This window comes from Cupressus sempervirens, chromosome 2, assembly GCF_028749045.1.
Source record: "Cupressus sempervirens isolate cs-2001-9-10 chromosome 2, ASM2874904v1, whole genome shotgun sequence".
Classification (NCBI taxonomy): domain Eukaryota; kingdom Viridiplantae; phylum Streptophyta; class Pinopsida; order Cupressales; family Cupressaceae; genus Cupressus; species Cupressus sempervirens.
In genome coordinates this window covers 731715520-731732741 of record NC_143119.1, presented here as the reverse complement: position 1 = coordinate 731732741, position 17222 = coordinate 731715520, and the positions used below count along the sequence as shown (strand labels likewise).

The following is a 17222-nucleotide window of genomic DNA, read 5'->3' as shown; positions in this document are numbered from 1 at the left end:
CATAACCATAATATTAATATTAATAAACAGTATTAATATTTATGAAAGGACGCACATTTTCCTATAACAAGGTATAAGAATGAGTTTCAAATATCAATACAGGACACAAAAAGATATGGAAAAATTTAAGGGAAATTATGAAATGTTGAGTATGGAACATTACACCTTGGTGAGATTTTTTTCGACAAGTTTTTCAACTATGGGTTGTGCAATAAAAAAACTTATGATTTTTATTTCAAACAATCATCAAAAAACTTACGGAAAATAACCTACAAAATTTTGCTAGTAAATAACTACAAATGTGTTGAAAATATTTGCCAAACAATTAAAGGGAAAATTCAAACTTTTTGATATTTTTCTTCCTTAGCTAATTCGTACAATGTGCTTTAGCACAAACATGTGTCTTTCATGCAATTTCTCATTTGCACTGTCTGTGGAATTCATGTGCTCACGGAAGCTAATTTTTTGGAAAACCCAAGCTCTGATACCATATTACAGAAACTAAAGACATCAAGAATGATAACCAAGATATTTGATATTAGAAGGAGCAGATGTCTCCTTAAATAAGATTTTCAAACAATGTATCTAAAAAGGAGAAGACCAACTAAAAAAAGCATATGGAAACTTAAAAAATAAAGAATATTCCTGAAGTCTACCTTAACAACTTAATTGACCATTATAAACTACAATATTACTTTAATATTATTGATCCTACAGCATAGTAAGGTCTGACCATATTGGCTTGTGTATCCGTGTTAACTCATCATAATGATGATTAAATGTTACCTATGAAGCTGTCATTCATAATTTTATCTTAGTTTGAGATAAATTTCTTTTCTTTTCTCAATAAAAGAGATTTAGAATTCGTTTATAAAAGTGTTAATAAAGGAAATAAGGGAATGGAGAGGAAAGGACATTTTGGGAAATCAGTTTACACTTTAACAATGATATCCTTAGTATTTATTCTAACAAGGGATCAGAGAATAAAATGGCTTAAATGCTTGTTAAGCAGCTAGTGAAGACCCCTTACCAATGCTTAATAGTCAATTCAAGGTGCAAGAACAGGAAAACATTTTGTAAGGCAAAAAATGATGGATGTAAAGAAGTGGACTTACTGATGTGAAGTACAGCCTTGTTCGGACATGTCTTTCAGGAGTCTTTACATTTGCATATCTGGCAATGACATAAGGAAACATTATATAATGGAAAATATGACTTTTAAGTTAACTATGTCGTGCACATTTTTCAGTATACTAAGTGCTGTTTAACAAAAAGCCGTGCTTTCAGTATAATTTTGCATGACTAATTCTGTTCTTTGCAATTATGAAATAAACCCATCCATTTTTCTTTGCCTTCAAGAAATGAGAATAACTTGAGATGTTTGTAATCTATTAAGATAATTGGAACTACACCAAAGGGGATTGCCTAATTATTATTGTACTGTATTATTAAAAGGAGGAAAGCATGAGTGTGTTTGAAGGATAACCCACTTTGGATCCAGACGATATTGTGTCTCTTTGCCATCATCATCTTCTGGATCTAATGATTTTTCACTTGCTGAACTAGGCTTTCTTGATTCATCATTCTTAGTTTTACACTTCTTTCCAGAATCACTATCATCGTCACCAGAAGAACCTGTAGCTGAATAATCTTGAGAATGTTTCAACTCTGCAACACTAATAGCTTCCTCCCGTGTGTTTCGGAGATCAATTAAAATCTTGCCAAGTAACCGACGAGCAATCTGCAAAATAATCAGGTATAGGTTATTAATTTATTTCTACAGGTAGATGCACCACTTGTTCTGTGACTAAGTGAGTAGAAACAAAATGAAAAGAATGGCCAAGGATAGAATTACTTTATAACAAATCAAATTTTGTTTCAAAGAAAGATATGCTCAAGGCTTACACTAGAAATACACTTCTCTTTCTTTAGATCTATCTCAGGTGATATAGTATTTTCTAGCAATCAAATAGTTTAACTCAGCGGTTTGATCTTAGGACTGATGCTTTGAATAATATGTTTGGTTATTTCTTCTTTTTTCTGGAAAAAGAAACCCAGCATAGTTACATGGAAGAAAATATTTTCCATTCAAAATCTAGGATAACTTATGCAATATTAAATGAAAAGGTTTTATTAGAAACCAAGAGGTTTGGTTCAGAATCTGAAACAACAGTGGAACATGCTTTCTTTTTCACAAAGTAGCACGCCAAAAACAACTGACACATTGAATCCTACAAAGCATGCCAAAGAAGAACTAGCAGAAAATACGAAGAATGTGCATGAGCATAAACTATTACAGAGAAATTAGGTGACATTGCTCCTACATTTTAACCTTCTAATAGTAGAAATTTGAAAAGGAAAACTAGAGCTATTTGGTACAATATATTGGTATACCACACTTCGTGTAAATTCACATGTTTTGCTTATATTCATGATAGATAATATCACATTATTTATGTCTAATAAGCAACTAAATAATTTAGTTACAAGCATCATGTGGCTTCCCAATACAGCAAATAATACAAGCATACTCATTGAAATTTGCACCATCAAATTCTCCCAAAAGTCCATGTATCCATTCTAATGAGTAATGACATTTGATATTAGTATGTGGATGCTTCAGAAGGGTAGACTAATCGAGCAAGGAAGACCTAGGCAAGGGTATTTTATATCTAATAAACATCACCTAAAGGATCAGGACCAAATAATCATTCTTAGACCTTTTAAGAAACAGCACAATAAAAGGACATGCAAATGATGGCAAACCACATTCCAAGCCAGAATCATGAGCAATTACGAATTTTGAGGTAAAACAATTACAAGATCTAAGTAAGATGGTTAAAGCAACCTTTGAGCAGATCACTCAAATTTTCAAAACTGGACTCCCTTGAGTTAGAATGTATATTTATACAAATTATCATGTCTAGAACAGCTATCTTTTCTCAATATGGTAGACAGTTTACATTTAGATTAAAAAGAGGTAGCACTTACCATCCTCCCATTTATTAGAAGGATGCTAAATGAATAGTACGCCTTTTGTAGCTTTTTTGTACTTCATGTAGTAATACATGATGAGTGATGCAAATATTAAGGAAATGATAATGCATGTGCAACTAAGAGCTATAAAAGTATGAAATCACATCTGTAAAATCAGCATACAAGACCACACTTGGGTAATGAGGGAGATGAAGAGCAAAACAAAATTCAAAATTTTCAACAGTGAAGACAACACTAAATGACATATAACAAATAGTTTAAAAAGGAAATGTACCATAATCCCAAATCCTCATAAAGCTAATATTGTTCTTCTTGCCCATTTCATATGATAACTGGTAGCGTTTTGGGCACCAGTAAGATAATTCCATTTTGTAACCCAATAGTTTTAGGCTAATAAGAAATGCATATGATACAAAACAGCAATTATAAAGGATACCTTTGAGCCAATTTTTAATTTATGCTTTGGATTAATGCCATATTCATTAGGAATAACTCCATCTGCTAGCAACTGCAACAAACCAGGATGTTAGGGAACAGTAATAGGAATAAAGGAATGTAAAACATGTAACCAGACATTATGTTGATTACTGATTTTTTTTCTAGTTTCACGGTAATAAACGGCTTGTCATCTTGCCTACAAGAATGGCCTAAACTAATATAACAAACCACACATGGTTACATATATGCCCAACATAGAATATATTCCTCCTACCTAATGATAGAATGACCTTGAGTTTGCCTCTTGGGTATTCCCAGATACCATTAGATATACGTACCTGAGTCACTTGGAAAAGTTCGTCCAAGCCACCCAGATTTAAGTGTGCATTGTGTAGTAGATCATACCTGTGTGAATATGACACGTGATCAATCATGATGATAGGTGTCAACAATCAAATAAATTAAAGAAATATATCAACTCAATTAATAGACTGTATAAATTGAAATTCAAATGTTTTATTCATAAACTAAACAGAAAATGGTATAAGAAAAAATGGAGCAAAGAAAATTTTTTTGGACTGAACAAGAGTAGACTGAGAAAGAGTAATGAAACAATGGTAGGGAAATGAAAGAAGATGATAAGGAAAATAGAGAAAAATGAACAGTCAAGACTTCACTGGAAGGAAAACGAAGTTTGCACCAAAAACAAATTAGGATCAACAAGATGCGTATGATAATGATTACCATGAAGGGTGTTTACAACAGTACTGCTATACCTAGTAGATTACATACATGAAATAATAACACAAATGGCAGTGCATACCAGATAAATGAGTAAAACTTATCTTTACTTGCTTATGAATACATTACATAGAAGAAGACCAGAATGGTCAGCCAAAGATTATGTTTATCCAACGATATCCTACTCTACCTTCCTTGGTGTTACACAACATACCTGAAGGACCTGGTGGTTGCCAAGAGTGGTACAACCATCAACCAAATGATGCTTACAACCACCCAAGAGTAACAACCATCAAACAATCAATTCATTGAGAGATAACCAAAAACAATAGACCTTGTACATTGACTAAATGACAACAAGTATACATTAAGTAAGATTCAGGAGGACAAATGGCAAGAGTATCAACAGTGACTTGTAATGTGCAAATTCAAGAAATTGTTGTCATTGTACTGAAGCATGACATTGAGATGGCCCAAAAATTGTGATCATGTGTTGTTTGGTAGTCTGTCCCATACGGCCCGAGTGGCACCTCCATGTATGGCTTGCAACTTTTTCTCACTTGTATTTTTACTTTCTCCTTATGATGTCTCTAAAATGGCTTTTTCCAAGCTTGTACAACACCCTCTCTTCTTCTACATATCGCTGAATTTTTTTCCTGTATGACTTGTATGGTCCCCTGTCTTCTTTCCCATACCATTGGTATTTTACATCATACAACTCCCCATACAGTTGGCCTTTTACACAATGCAGCTCCCCATACAACAGGCTTTTTGCACTGTATGGCTCTTGTCTACATGAAATACGATCTGGTTCACATAAGCATTTCTTCGCTTACAGCATGCTCCTCATGTCTCCAACTTGTTTGCGGACCTGTTCTGCACAATTTCAAATCTCCTATACCACCTTGGCTCATACGGTGCTCTCTCCACGTACTGTCTTGATACTTCTTTCAGATACAAGATTTTATTTTCTTCGAAGAATTCACTCTTACCTCTGTACAACTCCTTCTCTCTCCTGGTTTTTCTATACATCTTGGTTCCTTTGTTTTTGTTATACAACTTACTGATGCCTCCATCTATGTACAAACTAATCTTGTATAACTTCAAGCATTTTTCTATGCACAAACTATGTATTTATTGTCCACACGGTGCTTGTTCTCTCTTGTAGGTATGAAAATTTCATAGTAAGTTTTTGCTTTGGCATGCAAAACCTATAATCCTTCCTTGATCGTATAGAAAATTTGTACAGTTCATTTTTGGCCTGCAAATCATGCACAACATGAGTCAGAATCCTCTCTCCCAAGCTCGTTGTTTGTATGACACTCATTAAAAAAACAAGTCCGTAGAATATATTTGATGTCTGTGCTTCCTCACATGGTTGTGCCTCCCCCATCTAGTGGTTGTGCTTGTTGGAGATTGTAGCTGCGATAGAGATCTTTACCTCTAGGTGATAATACCGTTATGGTCACCTTCAGCTGAAGAGGGCATTTATGATAATAATTGTAATATTAAATATAAAGACACGTGTCTTACAACATGCGTTGAGGCATGGAAATACGAAGAGTTGTATTTGAAAATAAAAAGTCATGTTTTGGGAATTTGAAGAGACATTTGATTGTAAAGTGAAGATTCTCTCCATTTGTTATATATATTGAATCAAGCGATAAGCATTACTTGCATATTTCATTATCAATAAAGTGATCTTTTGTTCTATGGTTAGGGTTTCCCTTCATTCAAGAAGGGTTTTCCCAAGGTATTTTTGTGTCTCTTGCATCTAATTTTTGGCTCTTCCTTATTGTTGTTTACCTTGACTTTTGGGCTATATCTAACATGCTACCAGAGAAAAGTTTCTACCATTGCCTTTGTTGTATCTAGGAATCCTTATTGACATTGCAGATTGGTTGTTTTTAAGGTTCCTGTATGGAGTATTACATGTCTGTTAAAACAAGTTAACAGTCTAAACCTGAATTGTTATTTTTCTATTTAGAGCCATCTCCACTTGTATATGAGCAGGCCTTTGTGTGTTCATTTGTGGTGTTTGAATAAGTGTAAGAGGAATGTTCAAAGAGTCATGTTAATTAATCGAATGGACTAGTTATATTTCAGTCAGGGTTGCTAGTTCTTGATATCATGTTGGCCAATGCCTACCAAATGTCTCCCCAAATAGAGGATTCATGTCTGAGCCTCCACCAACAATAGTATTGGTTAGCTTTCATCCCATTATCTCCATCTTGACCACCACAATCCTTTCAGTGCCTGCCGCTAGTAGCGTCAAATCAAGATGGCGAGATTGTCTTTTGGTACCTCTGTTGGCTTACCATGGTTATGGCCAAGTGTGTTACTACTGACTACATTGGTAATGGCCATCTTTAATTGTGGAACAGTTTGCAAAAGATCGCATACATGTACAAGTACAGTAGCTTACAACATCTGTCTCAAGCTATCCTCCTCAAACTCCAACTTGGGTAGAGTACTGGCAACACCATTCAAGGCTCCAATCAACTCTGCCATTACCCATTTAACACAATCCTTTGCTTCCCTAAATCTTTCTTTCTTCATTTGGCGGTCTGGATATATTGCCTTCTTCATTTGGAGTCTAGTGATTGCAAGCGCTTCCTCCTTTAGGTCTTTTGTCCAACAAATTTACTCCCTTTTGCTTTGGACAATGAATATTCTCATGGTTCCCTGGACCACACCACTTTCACGACAAACTCCCACCGTTCTGCCCTTCCTAAAAATCCCATGTAAAGTGACCACACTATGTCCTCTCGAGTCCTATTGTATTTGATTCCAATAGTGATTTCCATGACTGCTTGCAGATACATTATGCAGTTTTGATAGAGTGGACTCTTTGTATGTGAAGAGTACTTGCATAATTTTGGTCTTTAATCATATGGACCCATCACTTGGAAAATCTTATAGCATATTATTTTAGGACAACTATCTTTAGTGTGCCCTTTAATTTTGTACTTCATACACCATAGGTCAAAACTTTCATTACTGGTCACTTCGTCATCTTTTAATTCTCTTATCATTCTCATCATGTCTCACCATAGGGTCTAGAATGTTGTACTCTTGGTGCTATTGTCATCATGTGTCTTCCTCTTCCCTTTAAAGTATGTCATGTTTTCACTCTTGATGTCCATTGCTCAATTATAGGCATCAGCGTATGAGTGTGGAGGCATCATTTCACATTCTTGCACAAGGAGGGAATCAACGATGAACCACCTCTTCTTCAACCCATTTGTTGGCTAATTCTCTAACTTGCTTAGCAATTCCTTTTGCCTATGATTGTAAGCTTGTACACTCGTTCTTCCCCTGATTAATATTATAAATTTCAGCAAAAATCTCATCATCCTCTTGTAGCAATTTGTAATGTCCCCATTTTTGGCAAGTTCTTCCACTCGCCTTGGTCAATTCATTGTGGCAATCCTTGTGAGTTGATAATGCATTTTGAGGGTCTCTGAGATGAACTTGCTATTTATAGCAAGTCTAGTTTGGGCAGTTATTGGTCACCATCTGCATATGGTTGGTGCATTTAATTGATGGAGTTTATATTTATTAGTTCATTAACAAGGCTTCATTATTATAAAGTACTTTATGTTACTTTATGTTACTTTATGTCATAATTTGGTGTTGTGAAGTTGAAGCCTCTTAAGCGAAAAGCCTATTCATGAAGCCATGTGCTAGAAAACTATTTATTTAAAAGAATCTAATGGAAGCTTTTACTAAATGGTGTGCTGGTGAAGCAATGGGCATTATAAATGATGGCTTCATGAAGCAAAGAGTTCATCCAGTCTATTGCTTTAATATTGTCTCTTGTGAGGGTTTTGAGTTTGTCAATTAAATTCCACTATCGAAGTATTCTGATGTCCCAAATTTTGATGTAACAATTAATTAATTAATTGGTCTTGGGAATTAATTTAAATAATAAAGAACCTTAAGTTAATTAATAAATATGTGGCCCAAATCAATAAAATAATAATCAATATTGTTGGCCTATATTTATAAATATCTAGATGCTTCTTGGAGGCCTTTATAAGGGAGAGGGTTGGGCATTATAATTCATCATGGATTTGTTTTGATTCCTCTTTGTATTTCCAGAGGCTGTACGTTAAGGAGCTTGTGCATAGTTTCGGAGGTGTAAGACCCTCCCTATTCTGCTTGTCACAATTTTGGTGATTCATCCCACCCTACCCTATTGTGGGAAATATCATATAGATATTTCACTTGTGCACGAGTTCTGTTAGTCGTCAACATTTGGCAACTACCATGTATTTGCTCGATTATTGTCTGATGCGCTTATAATTGTGTCAAACTTATTATTATTCAAATATTTTGAATTCATGTCACCAACTTTGGCGATAACAACTTCTAGCATCATATTACAATCATCTTCCATACATGTCTAATATTAGCATTTTGCAATTCTCTATCTATGCATGCTTCCACTTTTATTTCATATGCTACATTGACATCTAGAGAAATAATATTATTATGCAATTCAGAGGGAGTACATGATCCATATGTTTGGTAGTCCATACAACCAAACAAGTTCTGTCAAATTGAGCTTGGCTATTGTACTGGTCTTTCCTCTTTCAGTACGACATAATATCTCCATCTCTCTCAGCTCTGTACAGTCCCCACTCAACCACTTGCCTCTATACGTCATCATCATCTCCTCCATCCGTACATTGACAAACAACACACTCCCTGCATCGTATGTTGTACAACCTTTGCCTACCATCTCTACACTCCTTCGTACACCAAACCTTCCTACACTGTACGGCTACCATCGTATTGCAATTTCACCACACCGTACGATCATATACTATACGGCCTTCTTTCCACTCTACAAACACTTCCCTCTAGTCATGTATGGGCACTATTTCCCCACTCAACTGCACGACAAAATTGACAAATTTGAGGAATAGTCCGTCAAGCACATTATAAGTATAGTGGTTTGATCTAAGAGTTTGAATTTGGTGCTTCCTCTTTTTGTATCAACTGTGACTGAGGAGCATATATCTATTGGTGAAGTCGATATCTTCTCATACTGTGACTCCTATGGCTCAGAGGGCGAATCTATACTGGACAGATTGGGGATTCATAATTCTGATTTAGAAATTCAAAGCACTGTAATTGGGGAACGATCTTCTTTTGAAATCTGGACATTGATTTTTGCTAGAGATACATTTCATATGCAATTTGCAAATTGAGATTCATCATTACTGAAATTCATAAATGCTATTTGGCAATACATAATTCCGTGTGCTTAAGAATTAAATCACTGAATGTCCTTCAATTGAGCGCCCAGTAATTCATTTTGTTTGGGCCTTTTTGATCACCTGCAATTGAGGTGTTGCTGCTCCATTGAAAGCCTTATTCCCAGTGCTACGGCATAAAGTTTTGCTGCAAATTGAAGCACCATTTCATTGGCATTTTAAAGCCATTATTATCTATGTTTGGCAAATTATTGGCAGCATTTGGAATAGGGTGTGTTTCCCCTATCAGGCCTAACTTAAATGCCACAACTAGGTGTAACCTACAGCTGTCGCAAATATTGGTTCCTCTAAAGACAACATCAAGAGACATCGCTGCTAGGCAATCTTGTCCATACAATTTCCGGGCAAAGGCTGGGCAAAATCTGCAAATCCATAGTAACCCAAGGAGTCGTGTGGAGGTTAGTTAGCACATGGTCATTGCATATCTATTGCAGACTGCACATTGAAAATAGAACACCAGGTTATACATAATCATTGTAATTCCCCATTGATAGTTAATAGCATTAGTTGTTGAATATTAATTTGAAAGGAAAAATTCTGAATTTCAGCTTTGGCAAAGGTTAGTGTATGTCATTTTCAGCATTTGATGTATCCCTTGAAATTTTTTTTTAAAATTAAAAATTAAAAAACACATATTACATCTCTTAGTACAAACCTGCAAGAAATGGGCTCAGAGTTATTGTGATCAGTGCTTTATTCAGAGGTTGGTTTTCAGTGCATTATGGATTAGACATTTATTCTGGGTAGGCACTATACCCGCATAGGTCGCACTTCACCTAGAGATGGAGAACCTAAGATACAGTTTAGTAGTTTGGGCAACAAAGGTGCTAGTAGTCCAGGTGATTTATTTGATACAGGATATAGAGATGTTAGCATTGGTTTCAAGGTGGAAAGAGAGGCTCGGTAGACACTACTAAATCATATGCATGGTCAATAGACTCAACACCATGTTGTCGAGGTGTTGCAACAACTTTTTGAGACGTTGTACCGGATTATACTTCTTACAGATCGAAGTAGGAAGTGAGCTATTCGAGATGTTTCTATCAATTCGCATAGGTCTCGAGTGGATGACAAGTTCAAACATGATGACGGGATTAATGTAGAGGGCAGGATCAGGATAGTTGGCACATACGATAGGCCACAGAGGCCCAAGTTCCTGAGACCTGAGGCAAATGCAATTAGTATTGAGACTAAGGCCGCACCTTTTGCAAATAACGTGGTAGCACACATTGTTGAGTGGGATGATCTGTTGCAAGCAATTAAGAAGGCCTAAATTTTGATAGATTTAAGACACAAAAGCGGGAGCATTCTAGAGGGAGGCCTGCACCTGAGAGACAAAGACGGCTACTGACCGATTTACATAAGGTGTCCAACAAGATGACTTTAGAGCACTTTGATTGCAGTGGTACAGCAACAGCTCAAGCTTTGGTCCATAAGCTCAACACATATTTGGAATTGTGTTTGATAACTGAGGAGCACACTACCAGATTTTCTATGTTGCACCTTGCATCATTATCAGATTACTTCCTATTAGGAGTTTGTGGACCTATTGATAGAGAGATTTGATAGGAAGGATCTTGAGGTTTATTTCAAAGAGTTAGCTCAATTGAGGTAGACTCGTGGCTTAGAGGCTTACATAAGTGAGTTCCAAAGGCTCTCAATGATGGCATATGATATATTTTTGCAAAGGCGAGTAATGTTGTTCATGGAGGATTGGTTGAGCCACTCTAAGGGTAGGTTAAGTCATTAGACCCATCTACTTTATAGAAGGTTGAGGAAAGCGAGCAATCTTCAAACATCTTCTTGAGGCAAGTTTACTTTGGAATTTTCTGCCCCTCTTCCTATTGATGGAGCATCCACCAATTACTAAGGATAAGGGGAAAGTAGCTAGGAAGATTGATGAGACTTTCACGAGAGGATCTAAGGAGGAGACAACTTTGTTATTGATGCAAGGGACCTTTCTCTAAAGGTCACAGTTGCACATTGAGGCCTAAGGGAGTAATGAATTGCACCATGTGGGTTTACTATTAATGATATTGAGGTTGAGTCATCATAGCAGCCTGATGATTTAGATAGGGATGATTAGAGTGGTAGCAGGGTATATATAGTGATGAGTGCATACAATTTCATATTCCATCCACATGTCTAGGATTTATATTGGGTGCAGAGTCTGTCTGTACTTAAGTTTGATATTAGGCAGGGTGGTTGGGTGTAATGTTCCCGTTATAAAATAAATCATTAATCAAACTATTATTAATGGGCCGATTGATTTAATATATCTCGGACCCATTTTTGTTTTGTTTCCGTAGTGTGGTTCACTGTTGGCTATCTTTGTACACCCTCAGAAAGTTTCCTGATGGGTATTTAAGCATGGCTTTATGCAATTTGGATTATTTTCTATGTACTATGAATTCTTATTGGAGTTCTCTGTTGTTCGCCATTTCAAAAGTGAAAGACCTTCCCTTTTTGGTTTATCTAGTTTCGGTGGGATTTAACCGTTACCCTATTTCATTGCCTATAACACTTCCCTTGGATCTGGCAAATTAGAGCATCATCTTCTGGCAAATATTAATTGAATTTTTTTGTGTTCACTCTCCATTTCTTGTTCGAATTTTATCTTGGTTGTATTAAGTGATTTGATCATCTTCCATCACACGACTTCATCCTCACAATGTCACTGGACACAGGTACCTATACCGTACGACTCACTTTAATCTTTCATACGGCCCTGCTTTGTATCCACCGTAGGACTTGTTCAACACCTAATCGTACGGCCATTGTGCCTCTCCTCCGTACAACCATTGTGCCACTCCTCTGTACGGCCATTGTGCCTTCCCCAATATGGCCTGTCCACCGTACAGACCCCACTGCCCACCATACAAGCTCTTCACAACGTATGGCCTTCACATCATTGGTGTATGGCCCCATCCACCATCTCCACTCCATCATATCGTACAGCCACTTAGACACCGTATGGCCTCCATATTGTCTGTGTTGTTCCAATTGGCATCTATACATCAAACTCCAATCTTATCGTACTGCCCTCCGGAACCGTGTACCGGTTTTTCCATCTGATTGCCATATTGGTAGAGAGATTGTTGAGAGTGTTTGCGTGGGTCGGATCATTACATTGGTTGGTGCAGTGAAGGACATAAAAAAGACCTCCTATGGATCTGCCTCCTCGTGATACCTTGGTTTCTACATCGTCAGCACAGGTATTAGTCATTGTTTTATAAATTATGTTGTTAATCCTAATGTTGTTATTGTTTTGAGGATGATTCAATGATGACAAGGAGGTCACGTGGTTTTTGCTATGGGATCCTGGTGGAGGTCAGAGTTTGATGTGCTGTCAGATTCCTTGAGAACAAGTAGTCTTGCAGAGGGAGGACTATAATGTTCCCATTTTTAGCAGGTTTTGTAGTGGCCTTGGTTAGATCATCATGACAACCCTCATGAGATGACAGTGCATTTTGAGGATCTTAGAGACTAACTTTCTACTTTTAGTAAGTCTATTTTGGATAGTTACTGTTGATGCGAGTTTTGTATCACTTACATAACATATTAGTAATTGGATATCTGATATGAAGTATCAAACATACAATTCCTCTCTTGAAAAGTTATTGCTCATGGGATATGAGAATAACTCTAATGTTCCTTACTCTTGTGGATACTCGCTCAGTTTTACCGATCTGATTTGTTGATAATCACGTAGGCGGCCTTACGCTATTCAATCGAGGATGACTTGGACTTTGGTGGAATGATGGAGATGATGATGGGTTTGTGAAATATGCGGGTGGCACATAATGTTGTGATGATGGAGGATGTATCTGCGAAGGATGATGTTGATGGGAAAGCGATGGTGGTGGAGGGTGATTGGGTGCATTTTGATACTTAGCTTACTCTTCTAACGTCCTTCTCTTTCTAAACATCAACTACTCAGCTACTCACTATTGTACTCCTACTCCTACGAATGGAAGGTTAGCAAATGGACGGGGACCGAACCTAATGAAAGCTGACCAGTGGCCTCACTTCCATAGGTGCGATGATTCAAAGGAATAATAAACTAGTTTACCACACAAGGCTTTCCGACCAGCCACTAGGATGCTAGTGGTCTAGTATTGATCCCTATCAAACATCTACCAATGCTACCATACAACTGTTCATCTACTTTACTCTTGCTTAAACAACTTGAAATGAAATTTGCTTCAACAACTTGAAAATAAATCTAACTATGTGGAAGTAGAAAACATGCAATAACACCCAATATTCTTAATCAACATGCAAATCGCAACAATGAAAAAGAGAGCAATTTTGGTATTATCTTCGCAACAATTTCTCCAACACTTTACAAATGAGAGCAAATGGCCTTATATAGGGGCCAAAAATACAACAGAAGGTGGAGATCAAAACAAAATCAACGATCCAGATTGGATCCTAAAAACCCTAATTAGGGTTGCCACCCTATCAGCCAATGAGAAGACACCACCTCATCAATGGACCAATGAAAAAAGTGCAAACAGTGGCAACCAATTAGAAGGCACCAAAATGGTGGCCAATCAGAAATAGACACTTGTCCTATTCTAGAAGAAAGAGAAATTTGCCACTTGGGCTTACATCAAATGAACCTCTAATATAACTCTTCCCTTTTCTTTCATTTTTTTAGCGAAGGCAATGAACTTAGCTAGCCTTTCAGTAACTTCTTCCGTAGGAGGACAAGGTGTGTGCTTCGCCCTGAGTTCCGCTGACTTCACCATGTTGCTTGTTGCGTGTAGTATCCTTTCATGGTCCTTCTCATATTGCTTCGCAAATCCAATAAAAGCATTGAGAGAGGAAAGGGTGCCCAAATGCTTCTTCTTGATAGCAACCTTTCCTAACTCATCCAACCTCGATCCAAAATCTGTCTCGTTGACATCCTCTTCTATGATATCTTCAAAATCAAGTGCCACCCCAACATCACTCATCATGGTTGAAATAGAAGTGTCGACGCTTGGGCTTTGATGTGCAACTGCCTTTTGTATATCCTTTTATGGTACCACCATTGGTATTGGTTATTCGCCTCATTTTTGAGAAGAAGGGTGTTTTGGGCATCATATCCTCTTTGTCTATCTTAGTGTTTGTCCACTTAGGATTCTTGCTTGTACTAACATCCTCCATCTCGTCGCCCTATTACGGGATGGTAAAGTGGTGGACAATTAGACTAGCCAAACCAAAGGAAGCAATCCTTATACTAGAACGAAAGAAGTATGTTAGCTTAAGGACCCCTTGCAACTCTAAATGATTTGAAATTACCTTTACCCATAGCCAAGGGGGATTGTCCTTCCGCTAGTCTGTCCTTCATCCAGATCATGTCCACTGCACCGATATTGGTGTCGGTTATTCTCTTCATTTTCAAGAAGAAAGGTGTTTTGGGCATCATATCCTCTCTATCTTTCTCAATGTTTGTCCGCTTGAGATTCTTACTTGCACTAACATCCTCCATACTCGTCGCTCTATTACGGGATGGTAGAGTGGTGGGCCAGAAGGCAAGTAGAACCAAGGGAAGCAATCCTTAGACTAGAACGAAAGAAGGATGTTAGCTTAAGGACCCCTTGCAACTCTAAATGATGAAAATTCACCTTAACCAATAATCTTACAGCGACTTTTCGGAATTAGGACTAGACCTCAAGAACTTCAAACCCTTTGCAAATTAGAAATTTATCATGTAATTCACCTCCAAATAAAATTACCCAACCTAGGGCCAAAAATCGCAGCTTCTTGCAAAAATTAGAATTTTATCTTCCACAAGTTTCGGCTCCCACAAATTTCGGCCTCCACAAAATTCGGGTCCCACAAATTTCGCCCTCTACAAAATTCGCCAAGCAAGAAGAGTGCAGATCTGCTCTTGCAAAATCGCCAACACCTCGAGAAGGAGAAGTGAGAAGTGGGGAGGAAATGGGAGAGAGGCCTCCTCTTATACCCAACTTTCTTACTCCCCCCAAGCTAGCCGACTTGGACTCTAGGAGCAAGAAAAACAATAATTAATGCAAAATTATGGCCCACAATTAAATACTTAGCTAAATATTAATTTTGCCAAAATGAAAATTGTCAATTAGTTCTAAATTGCAAAAAAAAATTAAATGGTGCCTTGGAGATGTTAAATATTTCCATTTAATGAGAATTTAGTAATTAATACATCATTAAAATTGGATTTTGGCTAACCAAAAGCCATTTTTCAATATTAAATTACCAATTTCATTAAAGGCAAAATGTTTTCAAGGCAATTTTAATCTATTAAAAAAAAAAATTTGCAATTTTTCTCCAAATCAATTTTGCTAAGCAATTTTAGCTTTTTAACACAAATAAAATTATTTCTCTGGAGCCTAAAATCGATTTTGCAATTTTAGCCTCATTTCTACAAAATTAAAATTTTCACCAAAGCAAAATGTGAGATTTTCCAAAACTCAAGTGTAACAAAATTTCCTCTTTTGAAAGATTATTCAAATTTACACAATTATATCCAGATTTTCAAAAGAAAACATCTAAGTACAAATTTACAATTTTATCCTGCCAAATATTGCTCTTTAAAATTTGTTCGGCCCAAGGATGAAAGTGGTTGCTCTGGAAAATCAAGCGGAACCGGATGAAAATAAGCCAAGTCTCTCCTACTGGCCTGAAGGTGTCTAAGGCTTAAAAATCTCGAAAAAAATGGAAAATTGTTGGACAACTGAAAAAATTTGCCAAGGCAAAAAAAAGCGGGGTCCTCAAAAATTTTGGGGCGATGGTGTGAAAACCTCACAACAGTTACTTTATTTGGCAAAGCAGTGTTGCCATTGGCTCACCGTCTACATATGGTTGGTCCATCTAATTGATGGAGTTTATATTTATTAGTTTATTAATGAGGCTTCATTATTATAAAGTACTTTATGTTACTTTGTGTTATAATATGGTGTTATGAAGTTAAAGCCTCTTAAGTGAAAAGCATCTTCATGAAGCCATGTGCTCGAAAAGTTATTAGAATTTAATGGAAGCTTCTACTTAATGGTGTGTTGGTGAAACCAAGTGGCACTATAAAAGATGGCTTCATGAAGCAAAGATTTCATCCAATTGTCTATTTTTTTAATATTATCTCTTTCGAGGCTTTTGAGTTTATGAATTCAATTCCACTGCTGAGAGTTCATCCAATTGTCTATTTTTTTTATATTGTATCTTGCGAGGCTTTTGAGTTTGTGAATTCAATTCCACTGCTGAAGTATAGTGGTTTGATCTGACAGTTTGAATCTGGTGCTTCCTCTTTCTGTATCGATTGAGGCTAAGGAGCAATTATCTATTGGTGAAGTCGGTGTCTTCTCATACTGTGATCCCTGTGGCTGAGAGGTCAAATCGGTACTACAGAGATTGGTGATTCATAATTCTAATTGTTGATAATTCTTGCTTCTGATTATTGGCATTTTGTAATTCTGATTTAGAAATTCACAGCACTGTGATACGAGAATGGTCTGCTTTTCAAATCTAGGCATTGGGTTTTGCTGGAGATACAATTCATATGCAATTAGCATATTTGGAGTTCATCGTTACTGGATTTCATAACCATTATTTGGTAATACCTAATTCTATATGCTGAAGAATTTAGTCTCTGAATTTCCTGAGTTTAAGTGCCCAGTAATTCATTCTATCTGGGCCTTTTTGATCACTTGCATTTGAGGCGTTGCTGCTACATTGAACGCCTAATTCCCTGTGCTACGGCATGAAGTTTTACTGAAAATCGAAGCACCATTTCATTGG

At 36.8% G+C, this 17222-nt stretch overlaps 1 protein-coding gene across 10 annotated transcripts in view; it reads right to left on the bottom strand.

The window, feature by feature from the left end:
- The window catches only part of LOC149575463 (inositol hexakisphosphate and diphosphoinositol-pentakisphosphate kinase VIP2-like), a 272894-nt gene that overhangs the window by 43539 nt on the left and 212133 nt on the right, over positions 1-17222 (bottom strand). For all 10 annotated transcript variants that reach the window (XM_089815209.1, XM_089815206.1, XM_089815210.1 and 7 more), the window contains 4 exons: positions 3774-3840; positions 3434-3505; positions 1491-1741; positions 1116-1173 (listed from right to left, as the gene is read on the bottom strand). In XM_089815209.1, the coding sequence (XP_089671335.1) occupies positions 1116-1173; positions 1491-1741; positions 3434-3505; positions 3774-3840 (448 nt within the window). The remainder of the gene's footprint in view (positions 1-1115; positions 1174-1490; positions 1742-3433; positions 3506-3773; positions 3841-17222) is intronic.